The 19,808-nt window shown below is 38.8% G+C and overlaps 1 protein-coding gene across 4 annotated transcripts in view; it reads left to right on the top strand.

Moving 5' to 3' along the window:
• Positions 1-19,808, top strand: part of ITGA3 (integrin subunit alpha 3) — an 84,626-nt gene that overhangs the window by 61,147 nt on the left and 3,671 nt on the right. For 2 of the 4 annotated variants that reach the window (XR_015733770.1, XM_034415459.3), the window contains exons 16-25: positions 470-538; positions 1,176-1,255; positions 2,350-2,427; positions 2,817-2,919; positions 4,539-4,715; positions 5,292-5,408; positions 8,767-8,880; positions 10,710-10,808; positions 13,571-13,696; positions 15,290-15,449. Coding sequence is in view for 2 of the 4 variants with exons in the window: in XM_034415459.3 (XP_034271350.2) it covers positions 470-538; positions 1,176-1,255; positions 2,350-2,427; positions 2,817-2,919; positions 4,539-4,715; positions 5,292-5,408; positions 8,767-8,880; positions 10,710-10,808; positions 13,571-13,696; positions 15,290-15,400 (1,074 nt within the window). In the remaining 2 variants the exon portion in view is untranslated. The remainder of the gene's footprint in view (positions 1-469; positions 539-1,175; positions 1,256-2,349; positions 2,428-2,816; positions 2,920-4,538; positions 4,716-5,291; positions 5,409-8,766; positions 8,881-10,709; positions 10,809-13,570; positions 13,697-15,289; positions 15,450-19,808) is intronic. The other 2 variants (XR_004591080.3, XM_034415458.3) reach the window with 1 other exon arrangement.

Genomic DNA, 19,808 nt, shown 5'->3' with positions numbered 1-19,808 from the left:
TCCTTTTTTGTTGTTTGGTTTATTAAACCGATAAAAAATATGTGAGCAAAGGATTTTTTGTTTTTATTTTTTTGTTCATATAGTAGATTAAATCTGGGGGATGTTGGGGCTATATCAAAATTCTGATCGCCATATGTAGGCCCTGGATTGTGTTTAAAACTTATTTTATTTCATAATTGCTTAAGAACCAACCATTCATTTCTAGTGGAATTGCAAATGGAGAAGGCATGGGGGCCATAAAACATTCTTCCAATATGTATACACACATACATACTCTAATATGCTTATACTGTATATACACACAGAGACATAAATATATGAATATATAAATATATAAAAGAAGGAAAACTGTTCATGGAAAGAATGTGTAGCATCCCTGACAATACATATTGTCAATACTGTATTGAGTTACACACAAGAAAAATAAGAAGGCAGTAAGACAATGAAGTGTGTCTTTTATTCCTTTCAGAGTGGGATCTGCACTGTCAAGGAGACAGTGATATGTGAACTGGGCAATCCCTTCAAAAGGAATCAGCAGGTAAATTGTTTCTGATTTGGACACTTTGGAAAAATGAATGTTCTGTTTTGTGGGTCTCATCAATGGGGTGTTTTCCTAATTGCTCAGGACCACCGATAATCTTATTTCAGCCATAAGTTTTAAAAAAATTTAATAAGCATCGACCGCAGTATTTTTAAAATTATTAATATTATTTGCTAGACTAGATTTACATCCTAGTTTTTAACTGGTGAACATTGGCAATGTGGAAAGAAGAATTTCTACTTTCAGCTTTATCAACAGCTATGCATCAAACACTGGACTCTTTATTAGCAAATTCACTGCAGTGATGGTGCATTTTATTTGATAATTCTCACAAAGAGTTCCAGTTCTTCTTCAACATGAATTAATAGCAAGAGATACTGGTATTGAAAAAGAATTTATTTATCCAGTCTAATGTTTGTCTTGAAAGGACAAGTCCATAGTCCAGACTTGAGGTTAAGAGTCACCAAAGCCAGGTCTTGCTCTTCCAGACAGTTCAGCAGATAAAAGATCATTCTTGCCACAGATGTTTGTGTAGTTAACCAGTGGAGGTCTACTGAACCTCAGATTACAAACACGATTAAAATATGTCATCCAAACCTTAACAAAATATTGCACAAGCTGACTTCTCTTCCAGGCAGAGCTGATTATCACATTTGAAATTGGTGGGATTACTTTATCTACCCAGAATATCACTGTCCAGATTCAACCTTCCACGTGAGTCTTGTCCTCTTATCAATAACGAATCCACAAAATAGTTTCTATTTTGGGTTAAGATAGTTCTCTCCTATTGCTATCTAGAACAGTTTATACCTACACACACACACACACCCTCACCCACCCACACACACACACACACACACACATACTCATCCACATACATACCCCTCCCTCCATTGAAACCAGTTATTCTTGGATCAATATATCGAAGAGAAGAAAGTCACGAATACAGTATATCACACCACTTTGGTATGTTATATTAAAAGTGGGTGAAAGTACTTATAAATTACAACTTTATTATAAAGATTAACATAGGAAGGAGGAATGTTCTATATTTCTTCTTTCAGGAAGGCTGTTTCTATTACATTTTGTTTTGCATAAGCAAAATCAACAGTGTATATTAAATTGTAGTTTCTCTGTACTTTGTACTTGTAGTTTAAAGTACCTGTAATTTCTTTTCTTTTCTTTTATGTACACTGAGAGCATATGCCCCAAGACAAATTCCTTGTGTGTCCAATCATGGCCAATAAAAAATTCTATTCTATTCTATTCTATTCTATTCTATTCTATTCTATTCTATTCTATTCTATTCTATTCTATTCTATTCTATTCTATTCTATTCTATTCTCAACAGTATATATTAAATTGTAGTTTACCTGTACTTTGTACTTGTAGTTTAAAGTACCTGTAGTTGAAAGTGGTGCAGTCCATTCTATTTTCTCGGGTCTGTAAATGATGTTTAATTGTATGTGTGGGTCAGATAGACTTTGGTGGCAAAAAGTAAGTCTGTAACTATGAACCACACCTACTGTAATATTGGTTCGTTCTAATATATAAAGCTCATAGGAGAATCACACAAGTACTATTTTTTTAATTTTTTGTATTGCACGAGGTAGTACAAAAATAGCAAGACTAGTACCAACTGATGGGAAGAAGAAGCCCTGTGTGGACTACTCTCAAACCTCTAAGATAATTAGATTCAAACCTCTAAGATAATTTGTAGTGATGATAAAATGCAACAATAGTTTACATTCTTTGAGATCACTTTAAAAATAATCTGATAGACCTTTTGACTGTTGAATTTTGTACAGGATAAGCTATCAGGAAGATCTCCAACTAGTGACAGCAGCTTTATTAGTGGACTACACAGTTGATGCATCACTAAGCATGTACGTATCTTCTTAAAGTTTTGACGTGAGTTAAGAAAGAAAAAAATATGGAAAGGGGGTTTCATTGCCAGACAAAATGCTATGCCAAATTTTGATGAATCCCAATGTATGTCTCCCTTTATAAAGAAAAACCAGTCTTTGAATATAGCTGGGCTTCTAGGTTACTCTACCTCAACATGGTGCTCTCCAGATGTATCACAGCTAGATAGGAATCTAGAGGGTTCCAATCCTAATATGTTTGGAGGGAAGAAATTTTGTAGGTCCAACTACTCTATGTTACTGAATAACACAAAAGGTTCCCAAGAAACAATGACCTCAACATTTAGCTTGTTAAAACAACCCAAGCTTGTGAAAATTTCTCTTCCAACTTTTCTATTTCTTCACGGTAGAATCAATCGGTGGCTTCAGTCCTACTTTAGTGGGAAAGTCATAGGAGAATCAGCCATGAAGCATGAAGAAGATGTAGGCAGTCCCATTGAGTTGGACTTCCAGGTAAGGGTCTACTGTGATCATTAAGCAAATCCATTCATTTGAAAGGACATTTTCTTCCAGAAACTGGCAAAAATGCCAAAAATCCACACACACAAAATCATGAATCACACCGTCACATGACTAGGGAACACCATGGCTGGTCATAAAGCTGACCTGTCTGACAAATGGTCACATAACTGCAGAGTGGTGCATGTGACTGAGTGGTGATTCATGATGTTTTCATGGGTTTGGGGCATTTTTTTGCCAATTTCTGGAAGAAAACATCCATTAAAAGGAATAGATTTTAGGAAAGCACCCATTTCATAGCTGTTGTAACTTTCAACAGTTGTAAAACAACCTGTTTGTTAACTGAGGACTACTTGTACTCAGCAGTCCATTTGGATAGATTTTCTTGATTTTCTCATCATGACAAAGTTGGACAAGGGGTTCTGACTTCAACTTGTCTAATACTTGTCTAATATTTATTTGTTTAGCCATAAGCTCCACCTGTGGTGTTCAGCACATTAGAGAATGAATGGTCCCTGACTATATATCAGACCTTAAATTGTTTCCATAGCAGTGACTTTTTCTTTTTTTACAGTTAGTAGTCCAACACCCAACCTTTGTCTCTTGTCATCCAGACATAGGAGCAAATAGTGGCTAAATCTAATTGTCTAATAGCAACAAGAAAGAACTTTCTCCTAAATCAGGCTACTGAAAAAAAAAAGCTTGAGGACAGGACCGAGAGAGATGATGGGGTTGGGGGGGGATGAATGAAAGTTGCCCTTCATTTATAGTTAAAATTCTGACCCTTTATTATTGCGTGAGAATAAAAAATAATTAACACAGCTTTTTCTTAAGATCTTCTTCCTTCCTGCTATTATACAAATTACCAATATATGTAACGAATTGAAGCCAAAATTCTTGGCTTTATTATAGAACAAAAAAAATAGATGTCAAGGATGAGCTTTCTTTTATAGCTATAATGTATTTATTTATTTATTGGTTCAATTTATATGCCACCCTTCTCTGGAGACTCAGGGCGGCTTACAATGCGTTAAGCAATAGCCTTCCTACTTTTGTATATACCTGCTTAGTAGGGCTTTCGGGGGCCCCTTAAGTGGTGTTCTTTTTTATACAAAGTCAGCTTATTGCCCCCACAATCCGGGTCCTCATTTTACCTACCTCGAAAGGATGGAAGGCTGAGTCAACCTTGAGCCTGGTGAGATTTGAACTTGCAGTAATTGCAGGCAGCTGGCAGCTAAGTGCTACTTAACAGCACTTTAGTCCGCTGCACCACCAATATCTCTATAATATAGAGATATTAAACATAAAATCTACAGTACTAGATTTGGGAGACTACAGTTGTTGTTTTTTAATAAGGGCTACTATGGCATAGGAGTGTTTGACCCCATTCCTTTCTGACACTTTGCTAGTCACAACATATTTTAACTTTTAAGCAGATTTCATTCAGAATTGCTACCTCTTGGGCTGGTTTTCATCTGAAGAGCAAGTCAGTGGAAAGATGCATGCAAGATCACTTCAATTTTCAGCCTAATCATGAAGAGTTACCAACAGTTTTCCAAATTGAAGAATGAAATGGATTATAAATATGTTATCTTTGTTGTTATTTGTTTAAGGTGACTACAAAGAGTGAGTCTTTAGCTTCTCTGGGAATAATCACATTAGGCTTTGAATGGCCTTATGAAGCCAGTAATGGAAAGTGGCTGCTCTACCCAACTGAAATCTTGATAAAAGGGAAGGAAGAGTGGTATTGTGAACCATCTGAAGAAGTCATCAATCCCCTCAAGCTCACCGTGAGTCTAGGGTCTATTCTCAGCCTCTTCTCTCTTTTGCTCTATCCCCATTTAATATAAATATGTATATTTTGAGATCAACTCCTTAACTGCCCATTCTAGGAATGTCTGATTCATATATAGGGTTACTTTGAATAGTGTGCTTTGTGAGGATTGCCTGTCCCCAAATTCCTTGCTAGTAGTGCCAACAAGTGGGCGATCTTGAAGTTGCATTCTCAGGATATTTTGAAAGGGCTGAAAATGAAGATTCTTGATTAGCTGACTGGGTTGGTTTTGTGTGAATTTCGTACAATATCTCAAAAGTAAGATATTTTATTATTAAAATTGGTATATATCTAGTCTGTTTCTCAAGTGAAATTAACAGAATTGCAATTAATGAACTTTTTCTGGCATTCTTAATGTTATAGCATAGGATCTTAGCAAAAAGAAAAAGAAAAGTGTCCAACAGTAACATCTGATTCCTACAGAATGAAGAATCATCCCCTGGTTATGAGGCACCCTCTTGGTGGGGGCAAGTATTCTTACACTTCTTGATGCTCACAGACATGATAACAGCTAATGTTTCTTCTTTTTCAGCAAATAGATCATAGCACTTCTCCAGCACGGAGAAAGCGTGAGTTGCAGGCATCTCCAAACGCTGAGATTCCCATCACCTTAGCATCTTCAAAGAAAGCCAGATCAGAAACAGCACTGGTAACCATTCCATCATTAGATATCCTTTCTGTTCTGTTCTGTTCTGTTCTTTTTTTTTACTTAAAAAAATTTTTTTTTGCCTTTCCAAATTGTCCTTTTTATTAGTTTATAATATAAAATTTGTTGTTGTTGTTGTGAAGTTGTGTCCGACCCATCGCGACCCCATGAACAACGTTCCTCCAGGCCTTCTCTACTATCCCCTGGAGTTCATTTAAGCTCATCCCTACTGCTTCAGTGACTCCACCCAGCCACCTCATTCTCTGTCGTCCTCTTCTTCTTTTGCCCTCAATCTTTCCCAGCATTAAGCTCTTCTCCAGTGAGTCCTTCCTTCTCATTAAGTGGCCAAAGTATTTCAGTTTCATCTTCAGGATCTGGCCTTTTAAAGAGCAGTCAGGGTTGATCTCCTGTAGGACTGACTGGTTTGTTTGCCTTGCAGTCCAAGGGACTAGCAGGAGTCTTCTCCAGCACCATAGTTCAAAGGCCTCAATTCTTTGGCACTCAGCTTTTCTTACAGTCCAACTTTCACAGCCATACATTGCAACTGGGAAAACCATAACCTTGACTATACACACTTTTGTTGGCAGGGTGATGTCTCTGCTTTCTAGTATGTTGTCTAGATTTGCCATAGCTTTCCTCCCCAGAAGCAAGTGTCTTTTAATTTCTTGGCTGCAGTCCCCATCTGCAGAGATCTTGGAGCCCAAGAAAATAAAATCTGTCACCGCTTCCATTTTTTCTCCATTTATTTGCCAGGAATTGAGAAGGCCGGATGCCTTGATCTTATAAATATAATATAAAATACAAAAATACAAAATACAAAATACAAATAATAGGAAAAATAGGGGAGGGAAAAGGGAAGGGAAGAGTGTAGAAAAGAGGTGGTGGGGGGGAGAAAAGGTGTAGACTTCCGACTCCCTTTGATGCAGTAGAATAAGATAATAACATCAAACCTCAACTTTTTACTTTTACATGATAGTATAAACTAGTGATTTCTATATCAACAAATCTAATTGGCAAAACCCAAAATCAAAGTTTCATTTTTTTCCACCTCAAGCACAAAGTGCAGAAGCGGTTTCCAAGTAGAAACAAAAGTAATTGGGTTTTTTTTTTTTTTTTTTTTTATCAGATCAGTCAATTTAGACAACTCTGCTAACTCCATCAATTTTTGCAGCCATTCATCCATTGTGGGCATCGAAGTGTCCTTCCATTTCTGTGCATAGAGTAATCTTGCTGCCATCAACTTATATAACATCAAAATTCCATTTTTTCCCCAAGTCTTTTTCCATTAAACCCAAAGAAAAGTTTCTAGTTTTATCTTTATATTCACTTTAAGAATCTTCTGTATTAGAATATGAATCCTATTCCAATATTTCTTTGCTTTACCACATGTCCACCATAAATGATATAAAGTCCCTTCTTTACATTTGCATTTCCAACATTCATATGAAGTACCTTTATAGATTTCTGATAACTTATCCAGTGTTAAATACTAATGATACATCATCTTGTAAAATGTTTTTTTTTAATTGTAATTTAGTGTAAATTTTAAATCTTTCATTCACATAGTCTACCATTGTTCAAGCTTTACATTGTATCCAAAATTCCTTGCCTACTGAAACATACAATGCTTTATATATTCACTTTGCAAATCCTTGCTGTTCTTAATAAGAATTCCCTCATCATGAGCCTCTCTAGGTCAGCCAATATTGCTCTATATCAGTGATTCTCAACATTGGTAATTTTAAGGTGTGTGGAGTTCAACCTCCAGAATTCTGGGAGTTGACATCTACATATCTTAAAGTTGCTGAGTTTGAGATACTCTGCTTTATACTGTCCTAAACTAGGACCAGGTATCAGTATTCACTATCCTTTTGAATGGCTGTTAGGGAGTGGTGGATGAGGCCAGATTATGTGTGTGTTTCAGGTAAAAAGATAAAATCACCCTCAAACCAAGCAGTTCACAATAGCTAAATGAATATGACCATGTATTTTTCTTAGCAAAATTCTGATATTTGTTTTCTTTCATCCAGATTTTTTTTATACTTGGGAACAGTATAGTACAGGGGCAGTGGTGAAATCCAATTTTTTTTACTACCAGTTCTGTGGGCGTGGTGTGGCTTGGTGGGTGTGGCTTGGTGGGCGTGGTTTGGTGGGCATAGCAGGGGAAGGATACCACAAAATTCCCATTCCCTCCCCACTCCTGGGGGAAGGATATTGCAAAATTTCCATTCCCACCCCACTCTGGGGCCAGCCAGAGGTGGTATTTGCCAGTTCTCCAAACTACTCAAAATTTCCGCTACCGGTTCTCCAGAACCTGCCAGAACTTTCTGGATTTCATCCCTGTACAGGAGTCTCCAATCATGGCAACTTTAAGACTTGTGGACTTCAACTCCAATTCTGGGAGTTGAAGTCCACAGGTCTTAAAGTTGCCAAGGTTGGAGACCCCTGGTATAGTAGGAATTGGATCTAGATATCATTTTTTTTTAAAAAAAAATTTAAATTTGATTTATATGCCCTCCTTCTCCGGAGACTCAGGGCGGCTTACAATGCGTTAAGCAATAGCCTTCATACTTTTCTATATTTATACAAAGTCAGCTTATTGCCCCCACAAACTGGGTCCTCAATTTACCTACCTTAGAAAAAATGGAAGGCTGAATCAACCTTGAGCCTGGTAAGATTCGAATTTACCGTAATTGCAGATAGCTGGTGCTAATCACAATGCTATCAGTCTGCTGAGCCACCAAGCCCCTAATTGAAACTGTGGCTATTCATATTTCCAAGAACCCATGCATTGATCCCAATCCTTCCAAATCTTAAGAGCAGGGATTATTTATTTATTTTATTTATTTTATATAAATTAAATGCACAACTTTGTGGACGTTAAGGGCAATAACTCACTCTCCTGAATATCTAGCAAGCTGCAGGAGGCCTTCTGATGTCCCTGTATCTTAATTTTGAGAGGATTTATGGGAATAATAATGGCTCCCATTCCTACCCTTTTAAAAACATTTTCATGCCAAAAAATGGCAACAACATCAATATGTCATTTTGTTGACAAATTTCTGCTCTTTTTTCCAAGGGCTCAAAAGGGGAATTGAACCAGGTTTCTTGGACCTCTCGTTCCTATCTATATTTTTAACCATGTTTTTAGTGCTAGCATCGTACCCTTGAAATGTTGCCACCAAATGTTGATATTACAAAGTTGGGATTTTTAGGGAATATGCCATTGCCCCTGGTTGTTTTCAAATGCCATTTAAAATGAAGAAATGAAAAGTCCTTGTGACTGTACATTATACGAAACACCCTTTGAATAACTCACCAGATTCTTTTCCCCTGCCTCATTCTATTTTTTCCTTTCCAGAGTTGTTCCAAAGGAACTTCTCGTTGCATCTGGTTTGAATGCCCCTTGTGGAATATCGGAGCAGTTACAAATGTGAAGGTCCGAGCAAGAGTTTGGAACAGCACTTTCATTGAGGTAAGTGCTGTTTAATTCTTCTGCTCCCTTTCAGTAGCACGCTGCTTGTACTGGTATGTTGGATGCGAATGGTTTTCTTTTCTTTTTTGCAATCACGGACTGTTGCAAAATAGTCTGGCAGCTAAGAACCACTAAGGCATTCATATAATAATGGTGGCAAAGGGGGCAAGAATTATTTTTCCATGGTGGCTGAATTTATTTATTTCATGAATTATTAGGCTTATTGCCTACTATACACACATATTTCAAAGTTAAATGGATAGATAAACAGAAGTAGCTGTTTTTGAAGGGAGGCGGTGGCTCAGTGGCTAAGATGTTGAGCTTGTCAATCAAAAGGTCGGCAGTTCAGCGGTTTGAATCCCCAGTGCCGCATAATGGGGTGAGCTCCTGTTACTTGCCCCAGCTTCTGCCAACTTAGAGTTCGAAACAGTGGTGAAATGTAAAATTTGTTACTATTTGTTCTGTGGGTGTGGCTTGGTGGGGGGGTGTAATATGACTGAGTGGGCGTGACCAATTTTTTTTTTTTTACTTTTAAAATCATTTTTTCTACAACCTCTTCAGCTGAAGAGGTTGTAAAAAAATGCTTTTAAAGCCTCTGATGATCCTGGCTGACTTGCCTGATCAGCAGAGGCTTTCTTTTTTTTAAGTCTCTGACGATCCAGCTGACTTGCCTGATTGTCAGAGGCTTTCTTTTTTTAAGCCTCTGATGATCCCAGCTGACTTGCGTGATCGGCAGAGGCTTTCTTTTTTTTTTTTAAGCCTCTGATGATCCCGGCTGACTTGCCTGATTGGCAGAGGCTTTTTTTTTTAAAGCATCTGACGATCCCAGCTGACTTGCGTGATCGGCAGAGGCTTTCTTTCTTTTTTTTTTTAAGCCTCTGACGATCCCAGCTGACCTGCCTGATCGGCAGAGGCTTTCTTTTTTTTTTAAAGCCTTTGACGATCCCAGCTGACTTGCCTGATCGGCAGAGGCTTTCTTTTTTTTTTTTAAAGCCTCTGATGATCCCAGCTGACTTGCCTAATCGGCAGAAGCTTTTTTAAAAAAAACCTCTGACGATCTCAGCTGACTTGCCTGATCGGCAGAGGCTTTTTTTCCTTTTAAAAACATTTTTTCTATAAGCTCTTCAGCCGAAGAGGTTATAGAAAAAGTGCTTTTAAAAGCCTCTGACGATCCCAGCTGACTTGCCTGATCGGCAGAAGCTTTTTTTAAAAAAAGCTCTGACGATCCCAGCTGACTTGCCTGATCGGCAGAGGCTTTTTTTCCTTTTAAAAACATTTTTTCTATACCTCTTCGGCTGAAGAGGTTGTAGAAAAAATGCTTTTAAAAGCCTCTGATGATCCCAGCTGAGCCGCGCGATCATCAGAAGCTTTTATTTTACTTTTAAAAGCATTTTTTCGGCCAAAGAGGTTGTAGAAAAAATGCTTTTAAAAATAAAAAAAAGCTTCTGATGATTGCGTGGCTCAGCTGGGCAATGGGGAGTTGGGGGCAGGGATTTTTGCTACCGGTTTTCTGAACCACCCACCTCCATCACTACCGGATCGGGTGATCCGGTCCGAACCGGGAGCATTTCACCCCTGGTTCAAAAGCACGTAAAAAATGCAAGTAGAAAAATAGGGACCACCTTTGATGGGAAGGTAACAGCGTTCTGTGTGCCTTTGGCGTTTAGTCATGCCGGCCACATGACCACAGAGACATCTTCGGACAGCGCTGGCTCTTCGGCTTTGAAACGGAGATGAGCACCAGCCCCTAGAGTTGTGAATGACTAGCATATATATGTGAGGGAACCTTTACCTTTACCTAACAGCTTTTAACATATTGATTCTTTTAGGATTACAATGACTTTGATCGTGTCAAGGTAGATGGGCAAGTGACTCTTTTCCTTAGGACAAACTCCTCTACAATCAATATGAAAAATCAAACAGTATTGGTGAGTAAAAAGATGAAGTAACTCCAATATCCTTCTGATTCCTGTTTACACACTCCAAGCCTTGGCCCATCCAGTTAGTGAAATGATCCAAGTGCTTTGGACAAGCTCTTCTTTTATCTTCTGCAGTAGCTTTTTTATTACAGCAAAGCCCAATAGCTCTTAGAGTAGGTCACTATCCAATTTTACTTTGTGTGTGTGCGTTCCATATATTATATGTATCCAAAAAACAGGTTAACCAATGCATGTCATGTAAAACTACCCAGTGGGGATGCAAAGGGATGTTGAGAAAGTTGCTGGCCAGTCAGAGAGGAAGTGAAAGTATTATCATGAGGGAAGGTATGCATGGAAAGAAAACACATGGATTGAGGATGAAAGTATGGCAGATCTTTTCCCCATGACTCTCTGCTCTCTTCCTTTCTCCATAATTATCAGATTCTAGTAATACTCCTGGAATTTATTTTCAGGGCTGACTCTGGCCTAGTCCTGCCATACTTTTGCAAACTGATGAAGTCATTTGGCACACAAGTGAGACCTCTTTGGAGGGTTGGAAGGGGACTCCCTTGAATCTTGTTTTTTTCCTTTGTGAGGGTGAGCTAGTTGTCAAGTTCCCTCAGAGTATGACACAAAACCATGTTCAAGTTTGCAGCCTTGTAATCTGATAACCTACATCTGGAAAGAGAACAGCTGTTCTACCATGCTTTTGTGAAACACTTTTGTTTAGTGTGATTTACTTAATACTTATTCACTCAGTCTCTTAATCTGTTTTAAAGATGCCATTTACCATCTTTAAAAACTTTCACTCAAAATAGAGCTGCATTCTCATTTGCAGCCTGCGGCAGAAGCAAGCTGTAGATGGTCCAACATGCTCTGGATGGAAGTCACATGTTTTTTGGGGGGAAAGAAACAAAATCTCCCTTACAGACATCCTAGGTTGCATGGAAAAAGAATCTTCAGAGGTGGGCAACTTATGGAGATCCAGATGGGCCAGTGCATCACTACCCCTCCCATTCAGTTGTTGGGCTCTGGGCTTCCACAGCCATTATTGCTTTGGCTTCCAGAGAGAGAAGAACATCACTGAAAATTTAACCCAATCCAGCTCACTTCACCTGTGGTGATCAAATATGTATTCTACCTCTGCCCACACTTATTAAGTACAAATTTCTCCATGCTTAAAATAATACAGGTGGTCCTCACCATGGTTATAAGGCATGATGCTAAATTACTGTGGTGATAGTTCTAGTTGCCCTTGTTAGGCAAATCCTACATCATTGCAATGCCCCATGGTTATGTGATTGACATGTGTGATCTCCTGTTGACATGCCCATTGACTTTGCTTATTGGAAGCTGGCAGTGAAGGTTGCAATTGACTGTGGGATGCTGTAACTGTGAGTTGAGTGCCCAAAATACAATTACTTGACCACAAGGACATTGTGATGGCCATAACTATGACGACCTGCCATAAATTCCCTATGTTCAGGGCCATCCTAACTTTAAATAGTGGCTGAATGAATGGATATTAAATCTGGACCTACCTGTAATGGTAGGTAAGTATAATGGTAAGCAAGTCAAAAAAATTTGCTGGACTGTTCCAAGGAGCATTGTTGTTCCCTGTGAAGGGAAGGTTGCCATTTAAATTGACAAAATACAAAATGGATAAAATGACAATAGCAATAATTATTTCCTTTTTACATAGAATGCAACTCAGGAAGATATGTACTGCACTTCACCCTTCCTCCCCACTGCTGTTCTGTTAATCTTAACAACTACCCCTCAGATACTTCTTCCTGGCTGAGAGAAAAAACCATGGTGGTAGTAACCTCACTTCATAGTTCCCAGAACAGTTTCATATCAGCTCTGTCCCACATCACAACTCCCAATTTCTCTCTGTGCCCTTTGCCCTCAGTCCACTCTGTTCAATTACAACAATTGATGAAAACATGCCAGCCTGCAATCTATTGAAACTAGTGATGACTTTGAGGAGCTTTGTGGCTGCCATTGTTTCTCTCTCTGCGAAAAGACCAATCACTTTGCTAAAAGTAACCAGTGTTACATCTTATAAGGGCAGTAACAGTATTAGTGTCATTAGTGTTAGGGTGGGTTCTTTTTTTATTGACCTACTTTCCTTCTGTCTAAATAACATGGATGTGTAGATGCAGTCTTAATGAGATATTAGTTCAAGGCCTTCTAATTTGTTTCCAAAAAGGGTGAAAACAGGATTATGTTCCTCATCTTCCATCTCAGCATATGTGCATTTAGCTGAAGGTCTGGAAGATGATAGTAGAGTTACAAAGGTAATTAGGAGTCCTACATGAGTAGCATTCCTGGCCCTTTAAGGCATTTGGATACCACAAAAAAGGAGACAGCTTCCCTCCTGTGCATTTACCACATTCCTAGACAGACAGCACTGAATCCTAATTGGCTAGAGATAGAATTAGAGATAAAGATAGATATAGATATATAGACACACAAACATGAGAGAGAAAGAAAGAGAGAGGGAGGGAGGGGAGGGAGAGGGAGAGAGAGAGATTTGGAATATATAATGCAAATGGTAATTAAGAATAAATAGGTGCATTCAGTGCATTGAATTATATCAATGAGAGTGTGCTAATAGCCTTGTACTGATGCTCCTCTGTTTTTCTCTACTGGGCAGTAGAGGAACAGCTCTGAGCATACTGTTCCTCAAAACCAACTTTGCATTTATCCTGTTTTTTTCTCTCTCTACAAAGACCTGTCTGTTTCTTGTTTCTTTGCCCTAATTTCAGTTTACTGTAGACATTGACTCGGAACTCAGTGAAGAGCTGCAGGCCGAGATTGAGTTGTGGGTGGTGCTAGTTGCTGTTGCTGCAGGACTACTGCTCTTGGGCTGTATCATCTTATTGCTGTGGAAGGTAAGAAACGAAGCCTTAAATAGTGGTCAGGGACAGTCCCACTTCTCCCCCCCCATCCCCCAATTCAACCTAGATATAAAGACCCTTGGAAGTTGATGATCCAAAGTTGCAAACAATTTTTAATGACCTGTGCCTACATTGTGCAAATTGACCCACACAATCCAACTGATTGAACTGACGTCTCAATATCCAAGCAATATGATGAAAGTACATGTAATATTGTTTTCTTTGATAATGAATACATTGGCCTCACTTGGTAACAAAATATTTACGTATTTGGCTGCAGCAAAACTGGCCAGGCTAGTTCCAAATGGCCAGGTGGAAAGTAATTCTGTCTCTCCAACTTTATCCAGAATGACGTAAACTGCACTGAGTCAGCTCTGGTATGTAGCTCAAGCACATCTCTCTGGAGATCAGCCAAAGAAGAAACAAACAAACAAACAAATGCTCTGCTGGGCATTTGATTTGCTCTTTTTTACCACAAGGAATCTGGCTTGATGGCTAAGAAACTATATTTAGATTCTAATTAGTGCAGGAATTGGGGGAATGCTTGGAAGTCCATAGGTGTTGATGCCTTAGGATAACACAGCAATATTAGTCAGTGCACTGCAGTTATCCTTCTCTGTCGCCAAGTGACTCATTGTGATTTTTTAGGCACATTTCTGAGGGACTAGTAGAGCAATCTGCATAGTGTACATTACTAAAGCCTTATGAAAATCTCTGCCAGTTCCCTATTTCTGGAAGCCATTATCAGACTAGAAAATCTTCAATATTCGGAAGCTCTGAGATGATTGTGACAAGGCTACATTTCCAAAATGTATTCCAGCAGTAGGCAACCTGGTGATTTTCAGATTAGAGTTCTAACAGTCCTTTGCCATATCATTAGGATATGGGAATTGAAATCCAGAACGTACAGAAGGCATCTGGTTGCTTATTCCTTGCTTAGCTCCATAGGTTTGGCCAAGGAAAGTTTATCTCTGAATTGCAACTATCGTAACTGACTGTTAGGGTTTTGCAAAGCTTTGAAGGGGTATGATCTCAGACACTGTTTTCAGCAAGGTACCCTTTCAAAATTTATGAATTTTGTGTCCTCCACTTCTAACAAGCAAGCATTTACAGATTTCCTTCTGGCTTTTCTGGTGAGCTGCTGCTAGTGCTGGAGAGAACCCAGAAGAAGCCCCAAATGCCAAAGCATGCCAGTTTCATCACTGCTATATTTCAATAGGGTTAACAGGATTTCCTCCCTGGTATGAAGCACTTTGACAAATACTTAAGAGTAACGGACTATTTGTTTGCTGGGGCATGTCTGAGACTGCTAATTCATGTTCTATTAATTATTTTTAAGGCTGTTGCTATGGGACAGTAGCCGCATGAAAACCTCAGACAGGTTAAAACTGCAATAGAAGGTTTTTACCTTTAGGGATTAATTTCATCCGACCTTCAAATCAGTGCCTGGAGTGAAACAATGACACAAGGCTTCTCCATCACACACACTGAAGTTAATCATTATTAGACCATAGTCTGGATACTTGAGTTGTGTTTTATATTTCTTACCCCCATCAACCCTGACCTTTGCCCCCTGCTTCCTCATAGTGTGGCTTCTTCCGGAGGGCAAGCACACGAGCCTTGTATGAAGCCAAGGGCCAGAAAGCCATGATGAAGATCCAGCCTTCTGAAACTAAGCGGCTGACCGACAGCTACTAGTTCCTGTCTGGGGGGGGGGACACTGCCCACCCCTTTACCCTGTATCTTGGTAAATTATTGGGGGGGGTTGGATGGGTGGGACAAGATCTGCCTTTAATTCCTTGTGTCCTTGCACTTTTGAAACTTTCCCTGCACTTCTTCATTCTTGCTTCTAGATTGGTAGTCTAGTGTTGAGTTAGAGAATGTAGAGGATTGGTACAGCTGGCCACAGGTGATTGCCTTATTTTGGTGGATGGTTCATCTCATTCAGATTATATGCACTGACTAGGAATTGTTCTGGCAGGGAAGTAGTCCATCGCCTGCTACTTTAAAAAAAAGTAGGTAGTACTTTAGTAGATAGTTGGGTTGGTCTTGCTGTCAAGACGATACAAAATATTCGGGTACAGAGAATTTCTTGGTTATTATTATGTTGAAAAATTATCTGTCGCCTTTATTATATTACAGAAACCCTGAAGAGATGAAGAATTTTAAATAATGTATTCAAAGTATGTGCTAGCTTAATGCCAAAATCTGAAACCCTATATTTGTAGTTTAGTTATTGACAGGTAAGGCATTTTAGCCATCCTTTCTGTTGACTGTATTTACATGGTCACTTTGGAAAGATCTGCCCCTACTCCTGAGTAAGCACTCTAAGGAGCATAATCAATTATTCCTCAGCCCATTGGCAGCATCCATGTTCACAGGAAGTCTGGCCATGAGAGCTGCCATTTTCTGGTATTTTTTGTCCAATTTGTGAGTAAAAGCCCCCCTGTAGCTTGATTGGGTTCAGACCCACAATAGACAGGATGAGGAGGGCCTAATTCAAGCACATTTTCCCCTCTATTTACCCCCATCACCCCACAATTGGAAAATAAGTAATAGAAGAAATCAGACAGTGTACAGTAACACTTTGGTAGGTCACTCATCTTAGTGCTGAGAACAGGAAGAGATAATTAACATTCTATTAATCCATTTTACCATGTTCCACAATATAGCTACCTAGAGAATGTCAGAGTAGCCCCAAACAGTCTCAAATCTAATTTGACTTAAAACCATTCCATTCTAACTGTACCATTAACATGATTTACCTGAACTGCTAAGTATGCTACTCCTGTCCTTAGCCTAGCTAAGCAGGTGCAAATACAGCTTTTGTAAAACCTGATCTGGAGATTTGGCTCTAATCTAGTAAAATGGTGTGATGTTAAAAAATCTATTTGTATGAAATATCAACCTCTGAGATTCGGACACAAGTACTAGAAGCCTTTCATTTGTCAACAAAAATGTGCTTTCTGCCTGCTCATCTCAGGTTCACACACTTTAAGAATGCTAAATCGAAGGATCTGTGTTTAGGTGATTTGACCCTGACACTTTCCCATTTCTTGATTAGAAGCTTTTTCAGCTGAGACTCCCTATTCTAAAACTCAGCCTGTCTATTCTACTTAGCAGCTATGCCGCATCTCTGTCTTCAATTATTCACAAAGCAGATTCCTCTCAACATATTTGACCCTCTGCACTAGATTTAAAGCAGCTTCTCTTTTTACCTGTTTGCATTACTAATTCAAACTTCTTTTCCTAGGAATTACCAAGTATTTTGAGGGTGGCTTTCAAGATGGCACTTTAAATAATGACATGTATCTTTTCTTTTTTCATTTGACTCTGTTTCTTTTCACCTCCTAGGCCAATATAAGTGACCATTGTTGGGATGGCTAAGCCAATGCAGGAAAGTAATACTGTTATGGTGGTCAACCCTGTTGAAATACACTGGTGCATAATGGAAAACCCACCAGTGGACAAAGTTTCAGTCAAGTGGAAAAAAGAGGGGAGAAAAAGAGGAGAACTAATATTGCAAAATAATGGTCCATATTTTTTTAATATTTAGATTTCAGTCTTGCCTTCTAACTATTTATAGTTATTTATTCCCATGGGACTTTAACCTTTAACAGAAAAATATTTGCAATTCCATGGTAACTCATGATACATTGGGCATTTTCACTGTATTGCCAGTATCAAGGTATAGGATACACAAAGTCCAGATATTTAAGTAAAAAAAAATAAAAATAAAAAAGTAAAAGTAAAAAAAAATTAAAATTAAAAAAAAAAGTTCAGATACTTGAATTATTTAATCTGATCTTGCTTCAGCATACTTCTAGTGAGTCACCAGGAAGAAGTTTCTGAGAAGAAACAGCTCCCACAAAATGTGAAGTGTAGGAGGTATCTATCTTAAATATTGCTGAGAATGTGGATGATAGAAGATACAGAAAGGGTTGCAAAGGAAGGGTAGTAATTGTTTTTCTTTCTATAGAGGAGCTGAACCTTCCAAATGGAACACAAAGTGGGAAGTTTAGTTGCAAACCTGAAGAACCTGACAAAATAGTATCTGTGGGTTGACTGAGGTATTCAGAGCTTACCTTTAATGTAGTGGTTGGGATCATCCTTAAAAGTCTGTGCCCTGTACAAAATTATTTTGAATATTTTTTAAAGGAAAGATGCCTCAGACAGTAGTCAGGAATGCCTACCCACCACCCTTATCTATCAAATTCAACATTCATTGAAAAAATAGCTTCCAGCCAGGCAGTAATTTCTAAAATGAACTGTGCTAAGATTAAAGCATGGCTTCCAGCATCTGCTCTCTATACTGCACTCGTATTTAGAGCTATTGTGACTTGGCACTGAATTGCAAATATCTTCCCTGTTGCTATTTCAGCATCACACCTAGCAGAGATTTGTAATAGGAACGGAACAAATGGAATTTCAGCAGAGTAGATACCCTCCCTCCCCATTTTAAAAAACAAAAAGCAACATGTCATGAAAACGTAGTGAGGGAAGATGCTCACTGTCAAGTATTTGCAAGCCATTGGCACAAGTGTCATATAGACACCAGTGGAGGCAGAGAGTGTCTCCATCCCTATGTAGAAAGGAGGGGCTTACCCTGAGTATAAAACCCCCTCCAACCTTTTCCACCTTGCTCTCTCCATCTCTCTCTTTTCACGTTTGTTCCTCATGAGACTTGATCTCTGATCAGGGTAGTCACACACACTGTGTGCCCCCTATCCTATAATGAATACTGAGACAGCCTTTGTACATAGTTAATATGCTTTATTATATGAATAAATACATTTAAGACATTTATTCACGCATTTGCCTCTGAACTCTTCTATGCTCCTGAGTGTTTCTACAATCCCAATTCCACACTCACAATATAAATTCTTTTGTATAGTGTGAAGTATAGAGATAGCATTGGTTGGATTTGTCAATCCATAGTGGAGCCAATTACAGTATCCTCATGGACTGGTAGCAGGAAGTAGAAATTATCAGTGGTTCCCCTCCTTTCTTCATTGTTTATCCCAGTCAATATTGATGAGGAGGGGAGACTTCAACCTCTTATTTGTGGGATGTCTTAGTACTGTATTCATATCCCTTTTCTTACATATCTCCATAAAGCCACTGGGCAAGGTTATACATTGGCTCAGTATCAGGTTTCATCCATTCACCAATAATATCCAATTGCATATTTTAATCCCATTGGACCAAGAGATACTTTTGAGATCCCGTTCCAGTCAGGGGGTTGTACAGGTCTATAGATGGAGAGGGAGAAACTCAGTCCTGCTGAGACTGTTGTGGATATTTTCCCAGCCTCAGTTCTAGGGACTTAGATCTTTAGTCTTGGAAGGGATGGTATTTCTCCAGTTAAAAAAACTGTATGCAATCTGGGGTTTATTTTAGTCTTTTAGTTGCTGCTAAAAGAGCAAGTGGCAATTATGGCCAAGATGGCTTTTGCACATATTCAGCTAGTGTGTTAGTAGCACTTGTTCCTGGATTGAAAGGCCTATCAAGCAATTGCTCATGTCCTAATTAACTCACAATGGATTACTGCACTGTGCTGTACATGTGACTGCCTTTGAAGACCATTCAAAAACTACAACTGGTACAGAATGCAATACAGCAGGAGTGATGGGCATGTCACATTGTGCCCATGTGATGCTTTGAAACATGCACTGGTTATCAGTTGGCTTCCAGGTGGAAGATAACGTTTTAGTTATGACCTATAAAATAAAACCCTTTATAGTTTAAGACTTGGCTATTTGGGAACCACTTATTTCTGACTGTCTCTGATCAACTGGTGAGATTAGAGATTATAGGTACACTACAGTTACAGTTCCCACTATAATAATATTTGGAAAGTCATTCAAGACTTGGCAGTTCTCCCAAAGTTTGAGGCAAAGGTTTGGCTGTTTTATTGTAGAATAGAGAATTGTGACTGATCTGAAATGGCATCCACTCCCTGGATGATACCACATGGCCTTTGTACTATATATAGGGAGGCCAAGGGACAGAGCACAGGCTTTCTGTAGCAGATATAAAGAAAAGATAAGTAACCAAGTCATTATTTTGTCTATTTGGTTCACACAAAATATCTATGCCAAAAATC

The sequence above is a fragment of the Pantherophis guttatus genome, chromosome 4 (genome assembly GCF_059756535.1).
Source record: "Pantherophis guttatus breed Tessera chromosome 4, ASM5975653v1, whole genome shotgun sequence".
Taxonomy (NCBI): Eukaryota; Metazoa; Chordata; class Lepidosauria; order Squamata; family Colubridae; genus Pantherophis; species Pantherophis guttatus.
The sequence above is the reverse complement of the archived record's forward strand: the minus strand, read 5'-3'. Positions and strand labels throughout refer to the sequence as shown.